General features: G+C 45.0%; 1 protein-coding gene across 3 annotated transcripts in view; it reads left to right on the top strand.

The window, feature by feature from the left end:
- LOC143975807 (receptor-type tyrosine-protein phosphatase kappa-like) overlaps positions 1-22,860 on the top strand; it is a 228,823-nt gene that overhangs the window by 49,502 nt on the left and 156,461 nt on the right. For 2 of the 3 annotated variants that reach the window (XM_077478356.1, XM_077478354.1), the window contains exons 2-3: positions 12,536-12,682; positions 21,819-21,959. In XM_077478356.1, coding sequence (XP_077334482.1) covers positions 12,536-12,682; positions 21,819-21,959 — 288 coding nt within the window. The remainder of the gene's footprint in view (positions 1-12,535; positions 12,683-21,818; positions 21,960-22,860) is intronic. The other variant, XM_077478355.1, reaches the window with a different exon arrangement.

Raw genomic sequence — 22,860 nt, 5'->3', positions numbered from 1 at the left:
TTTGAACCTGGTATAATTATTACCATCTGGAGGGGATATACCTTGGAGGGCCGTGCTCGGAACTATCTATGGTCTGGAATTGTGTCCATTTCCACTGTTTTTTTGGAATTGTTACCGGTCTCTGGAGGAGGGGATTGAATGTTAATGTTTGGCTGAAGCCATTTACTATCAATCAACGGTGTTTACTCTTTTTAAATCATAATGACAACAGAAACTACTAAAATGACCCTGATAAAAAGTTTACATACCCTGGTGATTTTGGCCCGATAACATGCACACAAGTTGACACAAAGGGGTTTGAATGGCTATTAAAGGTAACCATCCTCACCTGTGGTCTGTTTGCTTGTAATTAGTGTGTGTCTATAAAAGGTCAATGGGTGTCAGACCCACGTACCTGACAGGTGAGCCCGAGATAGCAGGGGAATGTCTCCCTTACGGGTCTGGTTCACGGTAGACGGGTATGAGAGCCTGGCGGGTTAGATGCTGGAGAAGAGATCCAACGGCTGGGTTCGGACAGGTAGACAGACTCTCACAGCTGGATGCAGGAGCAGATGCAAGCAGGAGATGGTGAGCAGGTCCAGCCACAGGCACAGAAGACAGCAGGCAGACGGTGCAGAATAGGGATGAGCAAGTTCAAGTCCGGATAACAAGCAGGGTAGGCAACAGGCGGGCAGCATGGTACAAAGGAGCGGGCAGATGCGAGGTCAGAGACAGGCCGAGGTCGAAGGCAGGCAGCAGACAGGATAATCCAAGGGATGAGCCGGGTAAACAGGAGGTCAGGAACACAAGCAAAGTCACAGGTAACAGGGCACAGGAAGCTGCAGATCGGACAGCACCGAGCACACCGCGGGGGAACACATAAGTAGGCCGATCGGCACCAACGCGCACCGACGCACGCCCTGTCCACCCGCCGCTGAGCCGGCGGCGGACAGGGCGGTCTCTGCACACTCTCCCCTCTCCTCTATGGGGGATCGGATGAGCACGGACCGTCTGTCCGTGTTCATCCGATCCGCTCTGCAGACGGATTGAAAAATAGGATTTTTATAGGATAGACATTGTCTGCAGAATCGGACAATAGCGGAGGCGGACGATAGCGGGTGTCTGCGGATGTTCATCCGCAGACACCCGCTATCCCATAGGAATGCATGTATGTCCGTATTTCATCCACAAACGGGTGGATGAAATACGGACATAATGTCCGCATGTGTGACAGGGGCCTAATGGGGAAAGCAAAAGAATTGTCAAAGGATCTGCGGGAAAAGGTAGTTGAACTGTATAAAACAGGAAAGGGATATAAAAAGATATCCAAGGAATTGAGAAGGCCAATCAGCAGTGTACAAACTCTAATCAAGAAGTGGAAAATGAGGGCTTCTGTTGAAACCAAACCACGGTCAGGTAGACCAACTAAAATTTCAGTCACAACCGCCAGGAAAATTGTTCGGGATGCAAAGAAAAACCCACAATTAACTTCAAGTGAAATACAGGACTCTCTGAAGACATGTGGTGTGGCTGTTTCAAGATGCACAATAAGGAGGCACTTGAAGAAAGATGGGCTGCATGGTCGAGTCACCAGCAGAAAGCCATTACTACGCAAATGCCACAAAGTATCCCGCTTACAATGCGCCAAACGTCACAGAGACAAGCCTCAAACCTTCTGCCACATTTGGCGTGATGAGACCAAAATTTTGCTTTTTGGCCACAACCATAAACACTTCATTTGGAGAGGAGTCAACGAGGCCTATGATGAAAGGTCCACCATCCCTACTGTGAAACACGGAGGTGGATCGCTGATGTTTTGGGGATGTGTGAACTACAAAGGCCACAGGAAATTTGGCCAAAATTGATGGAATGATGAACTCAGAATGTTATCCAAAAAATACTGGAGGAACATTTGCATTCATCAGCCAGGAAGCTGAGCATGGAACATACTTTGACATTCCAACATGACAGTGATCCAAAACACAAGGCCCCCTTTCATTGGCTACAGCAGAATAAAGTGAAGGTCCTGGAGTGACCATCTCAGTCTCCTGACCTCAATTTCATTGAGCCACTCAAAACGTGCCGTTCATGCAAGACGGCCCAAGAATTTCCAAGAACTGGAGACTTTTTGCCAAGAGGAATGGGCAGCTTTACCATCTGAGAAAATAAAGAGCCTCATCCACAAACACCACAGAAGACTTCAAGCTGTCATTGGTGTTAAAGCGGGCAATAGACGGTATTAAGAACTGGGGTGTGTAAACTTTTGATCAGGGTCATTTGAGTAGTTTCTGTTGCCATTATGATATAAAAAGAGTAAACACAGCTGACTGATAATAAATGGCTTCAGCCAAACACTGACCATGAGTGAAAGAAAAGTTTTTGTGTTATTCGTATTCTCTGGAAAATGGCCAAGAAATCATAAATTCTGCCGGGGTATGTAAACTTTTGAGCACAGCTGTATATATCTAGATTGTGATCCCTCCTGTATTGTAGTTGTACCGTCTGCCCTCGCGTTATAAAGTGCTGTGCAAACTGTTGGCGCAATATAAATCCTGTATAATAATAATATATACTATATATGTATACTGTACATGCCCAATGTTATCAGTTTAACACCGCACAATAAAGTTTTGGTGGAAAAAAATGAGTCATTTAGCAATTCCCCTGCAATATTTATATGTGTACACTTTTCTACATGTGTGTTTTTTATAAAAAAGAAAACATGAAAAAGGGTGCTGTATGTAAGAGCTCAATATAACGCTTTTAAGAAAAAAAGTAGAGAATTAAAAAAAAATGACAGTTTACGGCAGGGGTCGCGATCCACCTGTTTATCTCGGGCAGGTGACAAGTAGATCAGGTTCCTTCCTTGCAGATCACCAGAACATAGACAGGAGGTACGGGAGGGGGGGGGGGGCATTTACTGGAACCTATCGCAAGAATTTTCCTCCTGCAGCAGCTGAAAGCCGGTGTTTCCTCCTCTTCTTCCCACTGCCTTTAAGCTGCTGCAGGAGGAAAATTCCAGAGATCATTTCCAGTAAATGCCACCTCCCCATACCTCCTATCCAGGTTCCTCCTCCTACTTCCCAGCCCACCTGTTTTCTTCCCTGCCCCCCCCCCCCCAAGCTACTGAGCTTCCCTTTCTCTCCTGTCACACTGCCTACTGCTGGGGATCATTTCAGGATTAAGAGTGGGGAAAGGAGTCAGTGAATATGTCATTTACCAGCCCCTTCCTTTTCTGTGATCTATACTGATCACTCACTGTGTTCATTCACAACTGAAGTATGGTAAACTACCACAACAGGGCTGCTAAAAAGAAAATTGTAAAAAATAATAAAGAAAAAAAAAACTATTGACACCGTCCACTGACCTGGTGGCACCAACCTCTGCTATACTGACACCAACCTCTGCCCTACTGACACGTCCACTGCCCTACTGACTGACCCCTCCACTGCCTCACTGGCACCGTCCTCTGCCCACACACCATCCTCTGCCCCACTGACACCATCCACTGCCCACCCACCATCATCTGCCCTACTGACATAGTCCACTGTCCCACTACCACCATCCTCTGGCCACACACCATCCTCTGCCCTACTGATATAGTCCACTGACCCACTGCCACCATCCTCTGGCCACACATCACCCTCTGCCCTACTGACACAGTCCACTGCCCCACTGCCACCATCCTCTGCCCACACACCATCCTCTGCCCTACTGACACAGTCCACTGCCCCACTACCATCATCCTCTGCCCACACACCATCCTCTGCCCTACTGACACAGTCCACTGCCCCACTGCCATCATCCTCTGCCCACACACCATCCTCTGCCCTACTGACACAGTCCACTGCCCCACTGCCACCATCCTCTGCCCACACACCATCCTCTGCCCTACTGACACAGTCCACTGCCCCACTACCATCATCCTCTGCCCACACACCATCCTCTGCCCTACTGACACAGTCCACTGCCCCACTGCCATCATCCTCTCCCCACACACCATCCTCTGCCCTACTGACATAGTCCACTGTCCCACTGCCACCATCCTCTGGCCACACATCATCCTCTGCCCTACTGACACAGTCCACTGCCCCACTGCCATCATCCTCTGCCCACACACCATCCTCTGCCCTACTGACATAGTCCACTGACCCACTGCCACCATCCTCTGGCCACACATCACCCTCTGCCCTACTGACACAGTCCACTGCCCCACTGCCACCATCCTCTGCCCTACTGACACAGTCCACTCCCCCACTGCCACCATCCTCTGCCCACACACCATCCTCTGCCCTACTGACACAGTCCACTGCCCACTGACACCATCTACTGCCCTACAGACAATGCCCACTTTTAAGGTAGGCTAGGCTTATATTTTTACTGTGACATTTTTTATTATATTTTCCCTACTTTTTAGTTAGGCCTTGCTAGTTAAAAGGGTTGTAAAGGTTCATGTTTTTTCACCTTAATGCATCCTACGGTGAAAAAACATCTGATGATTACTGGCCCCCCCAGCCCCCCAGTTTACTTACCTGAGCCCTCGAAAAGTCCCGCGCTTGATCCCACGCTCGGCTCTTCATTGTATAGATTGATAGCAGCGCAGCCATTGGTTCGCGCTGCTGTCAATCCAATGGCCCGGGCGCCGAGGGGGGCGAGGCCAAGTCCTGCACTCGGCGGCTATGGACACAAGGTATCCCCCACGGGAGAGTGCTTCTCCCAGGGGGTTATCTGAGATGGGGAGGAGCTAGGAGAGCCCCCAGAAAACGCCTTTCGGAGTCCACTCTGTGCAAAACAAGCTGCACAGTGGAGGTAAGTATGACATTTGTCATAGTGTCACTTTAATTTATTTAAAAAAAAGGTGCTGATCGCTTTCATGTTGTTCTGGTAGATCTCCACCTCTCAAAGTTTGCCTAAACCAGTTTACAGTGTTTAACCATGCCTGAAAATAGACTGAAGATACAAATTTACAAGATGTCATTGAAGTTATATTTAGACATCTGCCCACCTCTAATCTAGTTTACACTTCCTGCAGGTGATAGTGAGCACATACTCCACTTTGCTGATGTGGTGTACCGATATACTTAATTAAACCAAGCGGTTAGTAAGTACAGCCTGATAAAAGCTATTTAGGTTTCTTCTCGGTGAGCTTGGTGTTCTCCAAGGCCCGTATACTTTAACCACTTTCAGCCCCGGGCCATTTTTGCTGGCTTAAGACCAGACCACTTTTTGCGATTCCGCACTGGGTCGCTTTAACTGACAATTGCGCGGTCGTGCGACGTGGCTCCCAAACAAAATCAACGTCCTTTTTTTCCCTACAAATAGAGCTTTCTTTTGGTGGTATTTGAACACCTCTGCGGTTTTTATTTTTTGCGCTATAAACAAAAATAGAGCAACAATTTTGAAAAAAACGCATTATTTTTTACTTTTTGTTATAATAAATATCCCCCAAAAATATATAAAAAAAAACATTTTTTTCCCTCAGTTTAGGCCGACAGTATAATATAAAAAAAATGTAAAGTACCTGTATAATACCCTCAGGATCCTCTGGTTCCACCTGGTGGGGAAAAACAGCATGCCACAAGTGAAAGTATATTAAAGCAGGCGGTCACAGAGATTGCACTGCCATCCCAACGTAGGATGTCAGTACAATATAAATCAACAGACAAATACAATATGAAAGATATATATATATATATATATATATATATATATATATATATTTCTAAGTATCTAAACCTGGGAGCTCCCACTACTTTAAAGTTATACGTGAGGCCTCACTTAAAGTACTCTCTCCCGTATCTTCTTTCTTCGCTAGCTAGAGATGACTCCTCTGATATTTGTAATCCAAAAGGTGGGTAAGAGTTAGCTTAAGGTACTCCAGGTATAACTCCAAGAACTTATGTACAACGCTTGGGCTCTAAAGTGAAGTAGGCCTCAAGCCTGCTCAATGTCAGTTGCTCTGTTACGCCTCCGTGGAACAACAGGTTCCAGCGAGGCCTGTAAGTGAGTCTAACTGTGTGCAGCAAATTAACAAACGGTGGGCTACCCGCTCACCAACTGGATCAGAGTTCTGGGTGATGATTTTGATCCGGCAATTGTAGCTTGCTTCTGTATCAGCTGGGTGGATGCTCTGTGTCACTCCGCTGACTGGATTTGGTCCTCCGATAAGCGTCCCTGGGCCTCGTCAATCTGATCACCAGCTCCAAGGCTCCGTCAAATCACCTTGCAAACAAGCAGGTTTGCAATTCACAAAGGTTGTGGGCCCTGTCTCCCGGGAGGGCCTTCACGCAGATCCTCACAGGCTGGCCATGCGCTCCCAAGAGACCTAAAATGGCCGCTCAGGGTCCTTTTATGTCCTACCCAGCATGCACTGCTAGAGAAAGTGTTCATGGGTAGGTCAGAAAGCCTCCTGGGTAAAAGGGTTAACATTCTGATCAAAACAACAGTCACACTTCCTGTATATGTCTTTTGTGCTTTCTTCAAAGCAATAAACATTTAAGTTCAGTTCCAGTATTTGGCCACTAGATGGCGCCAAATACTAAGCCATAGAAACGTCCATAGACTTTTGATTATTACATGGAAACACACATTAATAAACAAGCATGTCAGGGCTACACTTGTAAAATAAATGTACTATTAGTGGGACAATTCCATACTTGTAGATAAATTAATAAATAGTATACAATTAATGCAATGATGTAAAATGTAATAATTGAGTAGACTACAACCGGAGAGAATGTGCAATGTATGAGTGAATACAAGGGTATTATACAGGTACCTTACATTGTACTGTATTGCATTGCACCACAGCTGTGCCAAGGGGATTGAGTCAAGTTAGTGGGGTTTCTTGGTAGAGCGCAGGCCCAATTTAAACCAGCAGCTTCTTCGGGGGTCAGTGCTACACAAGATTTTATCTCTATATCCTTGCAGAGCAGAATGGACTGTTAAGCATACATCAGACACATATGGTCGTGATATGGCCACCTGGTCTCCACCCAGCTGCCGTCCTTGACCAGGATGCGATTCCTCACCTCAGCCACGGGGGAGATCGATGTTCCTGTCTTTTGCATCCCCTGGACATAGGCTGGGCATCATTTTTGGGCCAGATTGTAGGTTGGCCTCCCTTTATTTGAGAGATAGTTCTCCGTCTAAAGGTTATCCCATATTTATAGATGTCCTCGATTTAATTTCAGAGCCTTTTTACTCCTGATGATTGGCATGAGCCATGAAACGCGTGTCGAGTATATATCCAACTGATGCCCAGACAAGTTTGGCTCACCATGAGCAATTGCTTATGTTTATTGATCTTATGAATGGATGAGTGTCTATGGATTTGCATTGTTAACCATGTTGTATTCTATTCTGTATAACACCTGTATATTTAAAGAAGTGTATGTAAACAAGTGTATCATAGTTTACTGTGTCCTGTATCTCAGACTGACACATTTCATGTGATTTGTATTTTTATAAATAAATGTAATTAAAGTATTCATTCAGTGACATGCCTCATTTAAAGTCCCATTTCCCTCTCTCTCCAAATGTTGTACATATATTAGGGATGGAGGCTTTGCCGCTGTCACAGATAGATTGTGTCGGGTCATATCACATTGGCACCTGGCTCCCTTGTTGGCAGCACCACTGCTCTTCTTACCAGTCCCTTTGACTGTGTTGCTCAGTTCTGCTGGTCCACATGGCTCTCGTAGCCTTTAGTTGCAGTACCCTGCTGCATAGCTCAGTCCTGGCTTCTGGAAAGGGGTTCTCCTCCCACCTCAATAAGGGCCCACCTGACTCCTGGAATGAGACCTCCTGTCTCCTGGCTGGGCCACCTCTGAACCCTGGTTGAGACGTCTTGTCTCCAGGCAGCTGGCTGGGCAACCTCTGACCCCTGGATAAGAACTCCTATCTCCTGGCTGGGCCACCTCTTACCCTTGGATGAGATGACCTGTCTCGTGGCTGGGCCACCTCTTACCCTTGGTTGAGACCTCCTGTCTCCTGGCTGGGCCACCTCTGACCCCTGGTTGAAACCTCCTGTCTTTTGGCTGCTGGCTGGGCCACCTCTGACCCCTGGTTGAGACCTCCTGTCTCCTGGCTGGGCCACCTCTGACCCCTGGTTGAAACCTCCTGTCTTTTGGCTGCTGGCTGGGCCACCTCTGACCCCTGGTTGAGACCTTCTGTCTCCTGGCTGCTGGCTGGGCCACCTCTGACCCCTGGTTGAGACCTCCTGTCTCCTGGCTGGGCCACCTCTGACCCCTGGTTGAGACCTCCTGTCTCCTGGCTGGGCCACCTCTGACCCCTGGTTGAGACCTACTGGCTGGGACACCTCTGACTCCTAGTTTAGACCTTCTGTCCCCTGGGTGAGACTTTCCTGTCTCCTGGCTGGGGCACTTCTGGCCACTTGGCGAGACCTTCTGTCTCCTGGCTGGGGCACCTCTGACTCCTGGTTGAGACCTCCTGTCTTCTGGCTGCTGGCTGGGCCTCTTCTGACCCCTGGCTGAGACCTCCTGTCTCCTGGCTGGGGTACCACTTACCCCTATATGAGAAATTATGGCTCCTGGCTGCTGGCTGAGCACCTCTAACCCCTGGGTGAGAATTTTTCTGTCTCCTGACTGGGGCACATCTGACTCCAGGGTGAGACATCCTGTCTCTTGACCCCTGGCTGGGGCTCCTCCGACCCCTTGGAGAGACCTTCTGTCTCCCACACTGGGAGCTGACTCCAAACTAGGAGCTCTGAGCAATCCTCAGGTTTGAGTATATAATGACCCTGCACATCTTTGTACCTTTCTATCTAGACTACTCTCTGCTCAGAAGTGATAGCCTGGAACCTCACATTAACCCTCAATGCAAATCCTGTGTCATATTCTTCTCCATCACAGTGATGGGGTCTCACTCAGCCACAATAGTAAAAAAAATGTTAGCAAGTAGAGTTTTATCTCAGAAGAGTGCAGGCTCACCTCTCAAAGATTACTTGTTTTTTCATTATTTCATTATTTGTATTCTCTCCTAGTCAGAACAAGAATGTCGGGCTGAGTGTCAGGCATGTCTTTTCTTTTCTTTCTGCCTGATGTTTAATACTTAATACAGTATTAAAGAAGAAGTAAACCCTGATGGGTTTTATTTCCTCGTTTGTTCCCTGCAAACCCTGCAAAGTAAAAGAATAATGGGCTAGTATGCATCGCATACTAGCCCATTATGTGGCACTTACCTGCAAACAAAGCCCACGCTGTCTCCACTGGTGGCCGCATCCATCTTCACCCCTCTTCCTTCCGGGGCCACGGACTCCATCTCTGGGACTGGCCAGAGCCGTGTAACGTCACTCCCGCGCATGCATACCAGAGCCGCCAGTCTCAGCACTCGCTTGGTAAGAAACGGCCCTCCATGACGTTTCTTCACAGCTCATGCGCCGATTACATCATCGGCACACTACATGGTAAATATCTCCTAACCGGCGCAAGTTTAAGAGATATTTACAGTACCTATAGGTAAGCCTTATTCTAAAGGGGTTCTAAGTTCTAAAAAGGGGTTTACAAACACTTTAAACTTTCATAAAACAAAGCTGCTGTTAGGGTTTCATGAAAGAAAATTAAAGGCTTTCTTTATTGACATTTTATACTGCTTCTTCTGAGTGTATCAGTTAACAGCCCTGAGTTGACATGTCTGCTCTGACGGGGAGAGAATACAAGTGATTAAAAGCACACACAACCAACCCTGAGCGGTACGGCTGCCTGTTATTACAATTTGACTGCTCAAGGCTAAGACAAAGTTTGCCAGGTAAAAAATTTTAGCTCCTATTTTTTTTTCCTGCTCCTATAGTTTGATCCAAGCTTTCACTGCATGAGCTCTTCTTTCAGCCCTAGTGTTGTATCACAAGGAGGTTTAGCATTCCGTCAGACCTCTGTGACCAAGCTCCGGTGAGCAGGACGAAACATGTGAGGAGGGGGGGTTGCACATAATAATGTGCTGGGTTGGGGAGTGGGCACCCTTTCTTCTCTTTGATAATTGTCAGGGCTGGGCTCAGCCCTTCCTTCTCTGAGCTGGCCGCTCAGCTGTCGGCTAATTGCCAGCTCTCATCTCTCTCCACAGTTACTCAGCTGTTGTTCATATCCTGCTCGTCAGTCCTGCCTACTTAAGCCGTCCAGTCCAGAGGGTCTCTGCCTTCACCGGGGTCAACTTCACAGAGGCTGTCTCCTGCGTTCCAGACTGGCTTTGCTGACATCCCTTCTGGCTCCAGATCCTGCTAGCTGTTCCATTACACTGATCCCTGACTTCTGGCTTGGCTGACTATCTGTTCAGGTTCCTGAACTTTGGCTATGTTTTGACTACGTTTGTTCTTTTTACTTTTATTATTAAAGAAGTGGGATTTACCTGTACTTCTGCCTCGGTCTGATTTAATGGTTTTGTCAGAAACCATGAATCAGACTGAGACAGAAGTACAATTAAACCACACTTGTTTAATAATAAAAGTAAAAAGAACAAACATAGTCAAAACATACGTATAAAAAGAGGGAAGTTTGGGACTTTAAATGAAGCACTTGGATAGTGGAGGAGAATTTTAACCATGTTTATTTATTTTATTCATTATTCGATAAAAAGCTATTTATTATAAATAAATCAAATATATATTTTTTTACTTTATTCTATAGGAATTTTGTGGTAGCATCAGCTCCTGATGAGTGGGGAGACACCCACGAAACGCGTCGAGATTTTTGATTTGATGTCTTAGTTACACTGTCTACGGAACCATACTTATCAGTTTTTGACTATTTACTATAAATTTAATTTTGTTTTACATCTATTGGATGCATACTTACCATGTGGATATATCTGTCGATGTCGGGCTTGCTGTCATAGGCATTATTATGCCACATTAACCAATTCATTTATTTATTATTATTATCATGTGCAGCTATATGTGGATACTATATATATCATGTTTTTATTGTATTGATGCCTATATATACTATATAATTTGATTTATTTATAATAAATAGCTTTTTATCGAATAATGAATAAAATAAACATGGTTTATTCCCAACCACGGCCCTACCTGCCTGGAGTTTGCATGTTCTCCCTGTGCCTGCGTGGGTTTCCTCCGGGTACTCCGGTTTCCTCCCACACTCCTAAGACATGCAGGTAGGTTAATTGGCTTCTGTCAAAATTGGCCCTAGTATATGAATGGGGACCTTGGATTGTGGGCTCTTTGAGGGTAGGGACTGATGTGAGTGTGCAATGTACAGGGTTAGGGACAATTGTAGATACTCACTCAGGTTGAACTGGATAGACTGGTGTCTTTATTCAACCTTACTAACTATGAAACTATGAAACTATGAAACTGTGGTTAAAATTCTCCTCCACTATCCCAGTGCTTCATTTAAAGTCCCAAACTTCCCCCTTTTTATACGTATCGATTACCGGGATGGAGGTACTTAATTGTGCTTCATTTAAAGTCCCAATAATTCCCCCCTCTTTGCATATATAGTCAAAACATAGCCAAAGTTAAGGAACCTGAACAGATAGTCAGCCAAGCCAGAAGTCAGGGATCAGTGTAGTGGAACTGCAAGCATGATCCACACTTGTTTATTAAATAAAAATAAAAAGGTAAATAGAAAAAGCGTAGTCAAAGCATAGCCAGAGCCCAGTAACCAAATCAAGTAGTCAGCCAGTCCAGAGTTCAATAACCAGACCGGGTAATCAGCCAGGCCAGAAGTCAGGGATCCAAGTAGAGCAACAGCAAGCAGGATAAGGAGCCAGAAGGGATGTCAGCAAGCCAGTCATTAAACAGAACCGCAGGAGATGGTTTCTTGTGATGTGACCAAGGCGAAGGCAGAGGTGAAGTGAGCTGGACAGCTTTAAGTAGGCAGGTCAGACGAGCATGATTAGGAACAGCTGGTAACTTGTGGAGAGAGATGAGAGCTGGCAATTAGCCGACAGCTGAGCAGCCAACCCAGAGAAGGAAGGGCTAAGCCAGCCCTGACAGGTTTCTGACAATAATGCTCTTACACCTCTGAATGTTGCCCTGATGCCAGCTCTCTTCATTGCAACCGGTGGGGAGATCGCTGTCTCAGCTTAGAGCAGCACTGCAAATTGCATTTGGATCACAGTATTTACCGATCATTTGAATTATAAAGAGACAATCTTCCAAGCCTTGTGCCCACTATGCAGGCTGGTAACTAACTGAAGCAAAGGAGGGTCTATCTGAGGATTAAACCAACTAACCCCAACATGCAGGTAAACTGGAATATACCATTTTACAGAAATTGAATTACAAGTTGTAGTTACACTGGCTTGCCAGAAAATGTCACCACCAAAATATTTTTACAAACATATTAAATTCCAATTCAACAGAGATGGATACAAGATAAGCGTTCCACAACATTTAGCGTTGTCGTCATTAAGGGGTCAGGTACTGCTCTCCCAAATAAGTAAAAGGAAAAATCTAAATTGGAAATCAGCTGTATTTATTCATTTTAGCAAATCTTAGTTTTAAAAATACATCTGGCCTTCTTGTTCTTTAGACCAAAAGCCTTCTTTAACTATCATGTTTGTTTTATTTCAACAGTGAGCGACTTATCCATCACAACGACTGAAAATGACACCGACAATGGAACAGTGGGATATGATCCCACAAATCGCCCATCATCCACCAATATCACGTGTGTGGAGTGCGACGACCCTTCCCAATGGAATGAGACTGTATGCTGTATAAGTGAGTGCAGGAGACATTTTCTACAGATGAATTAATGAATGAATTGTACCAAGCCACAGAGTGATCCTGTGGATGCAGTAACCGTGTGAAGTGCAACATCCTGTCAATTCCGAAAAAAAGCAAAACAAGAGAAATGGGGCTTGGACTTTTTAGGCACAGTCGACAGTAATTGATAAAAATATATATTTTTATTATAATGTATCACATAAAACGAGCGTAAAAAAAAAGAGAAAAATCACTCACATTGCCTCATCCACGAACATTGGGATCAAAAAAGGAATTCAAAGAAAACCTGTGGTCGGACTTTAAAGGGGCAGCAAACACCGGGAGTACAAACAATGAATTAACATTTATTGAAAAGTACATATAGTATAAAGACCAGAGACGTGAAAGAAATAATGAAAATCACATATGCAGATATGAATCGATACATGATGTGAGCCTTAATGCATCTACGCGTTTCGTTGAACACTTCTTCAGGACTCATTTGGGGTTCAGAAATTGCAAAGAAGACAAGGATCTCACCATCTTGCAGGAGGATCACGTAAATACATGTTAGTCAATCAGTGATTGGACAGAAAGTTTCCAATGAAGAAAAACATATGAAAAAACTCAGGGGCAATGCAGCTGAATACCTCCGAAACCTATAGAGGCCACCTGTGAGCTGATCATCAAAATCTTATTAAACAGGGGATATTAGATGGGAGATGTAGTGGACAACTCTCTCCCAGGGGATTTTTGGGATACCACCATATACCTATTTGGGATGATGCTAGCTGGGATCTGGATCCACCATATTGGATAAATAGTTAGGCTTCTACCTATGGTCTTTTTTGTGACTTAAGGATCTATTCATCATGGCCCACGGCACACAACATCCCCCATCTAATATCCCCTATTTAGATTTTGACGATCAGCTCACAGGTGGCCTCTATAGGTTTCGGCGGTATTCAGCTGCATTGCCCCTGAGTTTTTTCATGTTTTTCTTTATTGGATACTTTTTTCTGTCCAATTACTGATTGACTAACACGTATTTACATGATTCCCCCCCCCCCCTGTAAGATACTGAGATCCTTCTCTTCTTTGCAATTTCTGAACCCCAAATGTGTCCTTAAGCGTACAACGAAACGCGTAGATGCATTTAGGGCTCACATCATGTATCTATTCATATCTGTATATGTGATTTTTATTATTTCTTTCATGTCTCTGGTCTTTATACTATATGTACTTTTCAATAAATGATAAATAGTTTTTTGTACTCCCAGTGTTTGTTGTGCCTTTAAAGTCCGACCACAGGTTTTCTTTGAATTCCTTTTTTTTTTTTTCTTTTTGTTCACATAAAACGAGAGCTCACTGCATGTTCTGAAAAATCAACATTGACAATATCGTACATGAATTTCATACAAAAATATTCAAAATATCGTACAAAAATATTCAAAATACCGCTACTGCACAGAACCAGATGAATAAACGCAAAGGTCCTTCCTTATTCCTTAGGGTATAAATCTCTGCAAGTATGGTTCAACAGCAGATAAGATAATGATGTAGAAAGTATTATGCTTTGTTCTACATGTTTCACGCTATATAGCGCTTCTTCAGGAGCATAAACAATAACTATCAAATAGATAGGCGAGAGAAGAATATGTGTAAGTATAACATTACAAAATATATTAACCAGTTCCCGACCGGCGCACGCCGATGTACGTCGGCAGAATGGCACGGGCAGGCACATTGGCGTACAGGTACGTCCATTTTTATATGCCGCCATGCCATCACGTGCGCGCCAGCTGCGGCACACTCGCGTTCCAGCCGGGAACCCCCGTGAGTCCGGTCGCCGCGGGGATACCCGCGATCGTTTCACGGGGCGGCTGAACGAGGAGATGCCGTTGTAAACAGCATCTCCCCGTTCTGCCTAGCAACAAGTGACGCTGATCTCTGCTCCATGTGATTGGAGCAGAGATCAGTGTTCACTAACACAAAGCCCAGCCCCCCCCACAGTTAGTAACACACCCCTAGGAACACTTTATTATTATTACTATTATTCAGGATTTATATAGCGCCAGCAATTTACGCAGCGCTTTACAATATAACCCCTACACTGCCACCCCCTGGTTAACCCCCTGAAGGGCACTGCCAGTGTCATTTACACAGGAATCAATGCATTTGTATAGCACTGATTGCTGTATAAATGACAATGGTCCCAAAAATGTGTCAAAAATGTCCGATGTGTCCGCCATAATGTCGCAGTCACAATAAAAATCGCTGATCGCCGCCATTACTAGTAAAAAAAATATATTAATAAAGATGCCATAAACCTATCCCCTATTTTGTAAACGCTATAACTTTTGCGCAAACCAATCAATAAATCGCTTATTGCGATTTTTTTTAACCAAAAATATATAGAAGAATACGTATCGGCCTAAACTGAGGGGAAAACATTTTTTTTATATATTTTTGGGGGATATTTATTATAACAAAAAGTAAAAAATAATGCGTTTTTTTTTCAAAATTGTCGCTCTATTTTTGTTTATAGCGCAAAAAAATAAAAACCGCAGGGGTGATCAAATACCACCAAAAGAAAGCTCTATTTGTGGGAAAAAAAAGGACGCCAATTTTGTTTGGGAGCCACGTCGCCACGACCGCGCAATTGTCAGTTAAAGCGACGCAGTGCCGAATCGCAAAAAGTGGTCTGGTCTTAAGCCAGCAAAATGGTCCGGGGGCTGAAAGTGGTTAAAATCGCATAACAGAAACATAAACCCGATCTGTAGTATCTGCGTTCCACGTTGGCCACTAATCAATCACCTCCAGAATAGACCAAGAAGCAGCAAATCAAAATGCTATGGGGGGGGGCGTGCGTAATATGGTAATAGGTATGGTAAAGAGACGAAATGACTTATTAAATCGGACAAACAGTGCCCATAAATTGGTATGATACGAAAGTATACATGTCGGGGCCTAAACCAAAATTCAATCTCACAAAATGTATTTGGAGAAATTGCAGAAGACATGTTAACATACATAAACCTACTTGATAATGTGGAATGGTTAGACGCATAGCATTTGTTTAAAAACCCAACACGGCATAGCGATCACGGAGATGCAGCAGACCATATGGTGGAAGATTGGCCAAGGTATAGGGTCTTGGCAGTAGACCAAGAATAAAAATATCCATAAATAGTTGGGAAGAAACAGATAAGTGATTATCTACGATAAACAGACAAAAATCGAAAAAGATCCTACAGGCTTGACAAATCAAATAGGTAAATGACCTCCATAATAATAATGATTCTCATCGGGTTAATTGAGAATAGCCCATCTGTATGCTGAAGGCAGGGAGGTAACTCAGGGAACCTATAGTACTCACAGGATATTGCTGGCTAATGCAGAGATTGCCGGGTAGCGTGGTGAACTCAGCCATATCATTTCAGCCACAAATACTATTCACCTGCCGAGGAAACTAAGCTAGATAATGGTATTGGCATAAGAAAGTGGAATCTAAAACAGAATGCACACAAAATTCATTGAACCACTTCAGCCCCGGACCAATTGTCAGCCTAAGGACCAGAGGTCTTTTTACAATTTGGCACTGCGCTGCTTTAACTGGTAATTGCGCGGTCGTGCAATGTTGTACCCAAACAAAATTTGCGTCCTTTTCTTCCCACAAATAGAGCTTTCTTTTGATGGTATTTGATTGCCTCTGCGATATTTATTTTTTACGATATAAAAGGAAAAAGACAGAATAAAAAAAAAAAAAAAAAAAAGATATTTTCTACTTTTTGTTATAAGAAAAATCGAATGAACTCAATTTTAGTCATACATTTAGGCCAAAATGTATTCAGCCACATGTCTTTAGTAAAAAAAAAATGGCAATAAGCGTATATTTATTGGTTTGCGCAAAAGTTATAGCGTCTACAAACTAGAGTACATTTTCTGAAATTTAGGCCGGGTTCACACTGGAGCGATGCGGGAACGCCGCGAATCCGCTGCGGGGTTCCCGCATCGCAAACCTCCCGGCGGCAGTTCACACTGCCCTATGCGAACTGCTGGGAGTGTCAGTGAAACGTTAATGACACCCCCAGATCAGTTCGCATATCGCAGTGCGATCTGCAAACTCGGACAGGAATCGGATCGCATGGTGTGAACACCCATGCGATCCGATTCTGCTGCGGACCAAAAAAAGGGTCCCGTGCGAGTTTGGGCCGGGTGCGATGCGAATTCAGCCATACTATCTGTATGGCTGAACTCGCATCACACAGAGATCGGATGTGATTTGCACTGCAGTGTGGTGCGAATCACATCCGATTCTCGTAACCGCTGCAATGTGAACCCAGCCTTACACAGCTTTTAATTTATGACTGCCTATCTCATTTCTTGAGGTGCTAAAATGGCATGGAAAGTAGACACCCCAAAGAAAATGGTGAGGAGCATGTTGAGCCCATTGAATATTTTTTTTTTGTCCCAAGTGATTGAATAATGACACACAAAAAAAAAAAAGTTTACAAAAGTTGTCACTAAATGATATATTGCTCACACATGCCATAGTTATATGTGAAATTGCACCCCAAAATATATTCTGCTGCTTCTCCTGAGTACGAGGATACCACATATGTGGGACTTTTTGGGAGTCTAGCCCCGAAAACCAATCACTGCCTTCAGGATTTCTGATGCCGCGTACACACGAGCGAATTGTCCGGCGTACTTAGTCCGCCGAAACACATTTCAGCGGACAATTCGATCGTGTGTGGGCTTCAGCGGACTTTTCCAGCATAACGTCCGGCGGACTTAGAAAGTATTTTTGCACTCCAATCTTTCCGCCGGACTTGAGTTTCAGCGGACAATACGTTTGTCAGTATGCTAGTCCGGTGGACTAAGAATGACGCATGCTCAGAAGCAAGTACGAAAAAGGAAGCTATTGGCTACTGGCTATTGAACTTCCTTTTTCTAGTCCCCTCGTACGTGCTGTACGTCATCGCGCTAGCAAAAGCTGGACTTTCTGTGTGTATCCGTGTGTCGCCAAGTCCGTTCGGTAGAAAGTCCGCCGGACTATCCGCCAGATTGTTTGCCGGACTAAGTACGCCAGACAATTCGATCGTGTGTACGCGGCATAAGGGTGCAAATTTTTGATTTCACTCCTCACTACCTATTACAGTTTCGAAGGCCATAAAATGCCAAAATAGCACAAAACCCCTTTCAAATGACCCCATTTTGGAAAGTAGACACCCCAAGCTATTTACTGAGAGGCATGTTGAGTCCATGGAATATTTTACATTTTGCCACAAGTTGCGGGAATATTACAAACTTTTTTTTTGCACAAAGTTGTCACTAAATGATATATTGCTCACACATGCTATGGGCATAAGTGCAATGACACCCCAAAATAAATTCTGCTGCTTCTCCCGAGTACGGGGATACCACATGTGGGGAACCAAGCACTGCCTTCCGGATTTAAATATAAAAAAAAAACTGTTAGCGATGGCAGGGATCAGGCCTGACTCTGCGATCGCTGCAGTTATGTGTTTAGTGTTTTGTAAGTGACAGTGATCGATCGATACTGCACTTGGGTGGGCTGGGCAGAGGGGCAAAACGCAGGTGCCAGCAGGTATCTGGGCTGATCCCGCTAACAATGCGTTTTTGTGGAACCCTAAACTGCTGGGGACGCTAGTATAGATCTGATCAGATCAGATATTGATCTGTTCAGATTCTATACCACTACGGGAGGTGTATGCTTTGCTCGTGGGTGTTAGCGGTACTGGCACTAACCTAGCGCTGCCTGGGGCGACGCAGACCCTGACCCTAAAACCTAATTGATATCACCCGCCGGGTGATCAGGGGGTTAAACCTTTATTGGGTAATAAATGGTGGGTGCCCTGATGCTATAAAAAGAAAACTAACTAACCAGAGTCACCCGTAACACTTATACGGTGATCACTGATGAAAGGGTTAACTCTAGGGGCAATCAGGGGGTTAAACCTTTATTAGGTAGTATATGGGGGTATCTAACGCTATAAAAACATGGCAGTGAACCTAAAAAAATAACTAGCTACCTAGCGGCACCAGTGACACTAATGCAGCAATCAGAAAAACGATCGCTTAGTGACACTGGCAAAAGGGGGTGAAAGGGTTAACTCTAGGGGCAATCAGGAGGTTAAACCTTTATTGGGGGGGTAGGGGGCTACCCTGGACCTAACACTAACTGCCCTGACAGTTTTTACTGTCACAACTGACACTAAATGCAGTGATCAGTAAATAAATGATCACTGCAATCAGTGACACTGTGACTGGGAGGGGGAGGGGGGGCGGATTTGTGTGCCTATGTATACCTACATGTCAGTGTAGTGTTGGTGCACTTACTTTTTCTGTTCTCCTCGCAGTCCGGTTAAAAAGACCGCCCCTGAGGAGAATGACATCACTTCCTCCCTGCCTGTGTTTACACTACACAGGCGGGGGAAGCTTCTCATTCGCCAGGAGCGATCGAGAGGGGATGGCCATCCCCTCATCCCGGATCGCTCCTGAAGCGAAACGGACCGCCGCATCCAGCGGGAGGGGGTCCAATCGGACCCCCCACCTGCTGGAAGGCAAGCACAAACATGTACGTGCTTGTGCCTGTCGGTGCCATTGCGCCGACGTACATTGCCGGTCCTTAAGTGGTTAAAGGGGTTACAAAGGTTTGTTTTTTATTTTCTAAATAGGTTCCTTTAAGCTAGTGCATTGTTGGTTCACTTACCTTTTCCTTCGATTTCCCTTCTAAATGTTTTTTTTCTTTGTCTGAATTTCTCACTTCCTGTTTCTCAGCCCATAATGATCATCAAACTGGATAACTAACAATACTGAAAAATAAATACATAATTATATATAAAGTACAAACAAATTGTTATTGATATTCAACATAAAGGAAACACATTGGCGGCTAAGCAGGGGATGCTATAAGATCTCCTGGATGCAGTCAGAATTATAAAGATTAAATATTAGAATGTGATATATCCAAACTGTATATAGCCGTAATGTCTAACAAAGGGCAGCACAGTGGTGTAGTGGTTAGCACTTTCACCTGGCAGCAATAGGGTCGCTGGTTCAAATCCTGACCAACACCATCTGCCTGGAGTTTGCATGTTCTCCCTGTGCCTGTGAGGGTTTCCTCCCACACTCCAAAGACATGCAGGTAGGTTAATTAGACCTTGTCTATAAAAAAAAAAAAAATTGGCCTTAATGTGTGTATGCCCCTGTACACACGGTCGGAGATTTCCACAACCAAATCCGTCGGATCTTGTCCGAAACTGTTGCATACACACGGTCGGACAAAGTTGGGACTACATTCAGGCTAGTAGCCAATAGCTTTGATGTAGAAATTTGATCTGAGCATGCGTGGCACTTGGTCCGATGAAAATGCTCTACACATGATCGGATTAGGTCCGTCTGGCCCAGTTGGTCGGGAAATATTTCCAACATGTTGGAAAATTGGGTCCGATGGAGATTCGGACGGAATCAGTCCGATGCATACCACACACAGTCGGATTATCCGACGACACGATCCGATAGGACACATTCCGACGGATTCTCCGACCCGTGTGTACAAGGCTTTTGTGTTTGTAAGTGTGTCAGGACCTTACGGGGTAAAGGACCACACAAAAGCCGCAGATGGACTCTGGTGACAAGAAAGCGCCCTGAGGCGATTCAGTTTGCATAGGTAGCACTATACAAGTCACTCACTCACTTAATGTTGAAAAAAAGGAGGAAAGGAGGGAAGGGGCAAGGGGGGGGAGATTGAGAGAGAGGACAGACAAACATGGCTGAGTCTGAAAGACATAGCATTCATATGAGGTAAGAAAGCTAATAAACATACCCCATATATAACAATACCCTGATCATAAAAAGGGTTTATATGTCTGAACCTCATTAATCCCAGGGGCATGAATCCCATTTAAGCGCTCTATCCAAATTGTCTCCTTAAGGAGGATTTGTTTGTCCCAATCCCTCCCTCGTGGGTCTTTGGGAACTACAGCCCGAGCAATGAATGAGACTAGAGACACATCAAACTTACGGTATAGGCCAAGATGTCTGCTGACCTCAGTGACCGTTTTTCCATTCTAAAGCCTTGTACACAAAATCGAACTGTCCGGCGTACTCAAACCGGCGGATAGTCCCCCCGGACTTTCTACCGAACGGACTTGGCCACACACAGACACACGGAAAGTCCGGCGATTGCTAGCGCGATGACGTACAGCACGTACGACGGGGACTAGAAAAAGGAAGTTCAATAGCCAGTAGCCAATAGCTTCCTTCTTGTACTTGCTTCTGAGCATGCGTCATTCTTAGTCCGCCAGACTAGCATACTCACGGATGTATTGTCCACTGAAACTCAAGTACGCTAAAAAAGTCCGCTGCAGCCCACACACGATCGGATTGTCCGGTAAAATGCGGTCCGGCGGACTAAGAGCACAACGGAAAAATTTGATCGTGCATATGCAGCATTAGAACAGTAAATACGGTCTTTGGTACTACAACGAAATTGTCGAGCAGTTTTTCCAATATAAAAGGCGTTACATTTACACGACATCAAATAGACAACGCCCGGTGTTTTCACAGTTTGCACCCCAATTACTAATTTTAGCAAATCTTAGGCCGCGTACACACGCGGGGACTGTTCGGCCAACTTTGTCCGTCAAACAGTTTCGGCAAACAGTCCGCTCAAAATTAGCATGGACGGACATGGCCACACACGACGTACGAACAGTTTGCTGAAACCGTGCGCGATGACGTGAACGGCACGTACGACGGGACGAAAAATACGACGTCCTATACACTGCATTATAACTTTCGGCGTGTAAATCCCTTCTGAGCATGCGCGGAACTTAGTTTGTCGAACAAGCCTACACACGAGGGAACTGTTCGCTGAAACAAGGTTTCAGCGGACAGTTTTTCGGAAATTCCGAAAAACCTTGTTCAGCGGACTGTTCGCTGAAACTGTCCGCTGAACGCCCACACACGAGCGGACTGTCCGCCGAAACACTGTTCAGCGGACAAAGTTGGCCGAACAGTCCCCGCGTGTGTACGCGGCCTCAGTTTTAAAAATACATCTCGCCTTCTTTCTTGTTCTTTAGACCAGAAGCCTTCTTTATCATGTTTTGTTTTATTTCAGAAGCGAGCAACTTATCCATCACAAGGACTGAAAAAGACACTGACAATGGAACAGTGGGATATGACCCCGCAGATCGCCCATCATCCGCCAAAATCACGTGCGTGGAGTGCGACGAATGGAATGAGACTGTATGCTGTATAGGTGAGTGCAGGAGACATTTTCTACAGATATCGTGAGGGTTCTTCAAAAGGTTTCCACACTTTTTTAACTCTATAAAATATTTAAAAAAAAAGCGCAGAAACTTTTTGAAGACCCCTCGTTTATGTGAGCTTTATAACACAAGTCACATCTATGACTACATGCATTATCTAGGACAATGGTCTCCAAACTGTGGCCCAGGGGCCAGATGTGGCCCTTTGCCTGCCTTTATCCAGCCCTTGGGGTACTAGTCCTTCAACTGACACCATAAATGAGGCACCGATACAACCAATGATGGGGTATTGTTTACCCCCCATTGAGGAACTTTGAGCAATTTTCCCATAGGCCACAGTCTGGTCCCCCTAATGCCTGAAAGACAGTAAACCGGCCCTTTGTTTGGAACGTTTGGAGACCCCTGATCTAGGGGCACAGAGGAAGGATTCAGGTGATATGTCTGGTGTTGAAATTAAACTTTAGTACAACAAATTAAAGCTTTAGCAGAGAAACAATGTGATAAATAGGTAACTCAACTAGGTACCGTATATACTCGAGTATAAGCCGAGATTTTCAGCCCCTTTTTTTAGGCTGAAAGTGCCCCCCTCGGCTTATACTCGAGTCACCGCCGTCTGCCTACCTGATCAGCGTGTCGTGCAGACAGACGGCGGCCATTCCACTATTCAAAAGCCACGCCTCCCTGTCTGTGATAGGCGGAACACTCAATTTCCCAGCAGTCTGTGTTCCGCCTATCACGGACATCCTCTCATCCTCGTCCGTAGTATGAGGATGAGCGGATGTCCGTGATAGGCGGACCACTGACTGCTGGGAAATTGAGTGTTCCGCCTATCACAGACAGAGAGGCGCGGCTTTTGAACAGAGGAATGGCCGCCGTCTGTCAGAAGAGGAG

The sequence above is a fragment of the Lithobates pipiens genome, unplaced genomic scaffold (genome assembly GCF_037356315.1).
Source record: "Lithobates pipiens isolate NorthernLeopardFrog02 unplaced genomic scaffold, aLitPip1_a1.2 Scaffold_13, whole genome shotgun sequence".
Classification (NCBI taxonomy): Eukaryota; Metazoa; Chordata; class Amphibia; order Anura; family Ranidae; genus Lithobates; species Lithobates pipiens.
The sequence above is the reverse complement of the archived record's forward strand: the minus strand, read 5'-3'. Positions and strand labels throughout refer to the sequence as shown.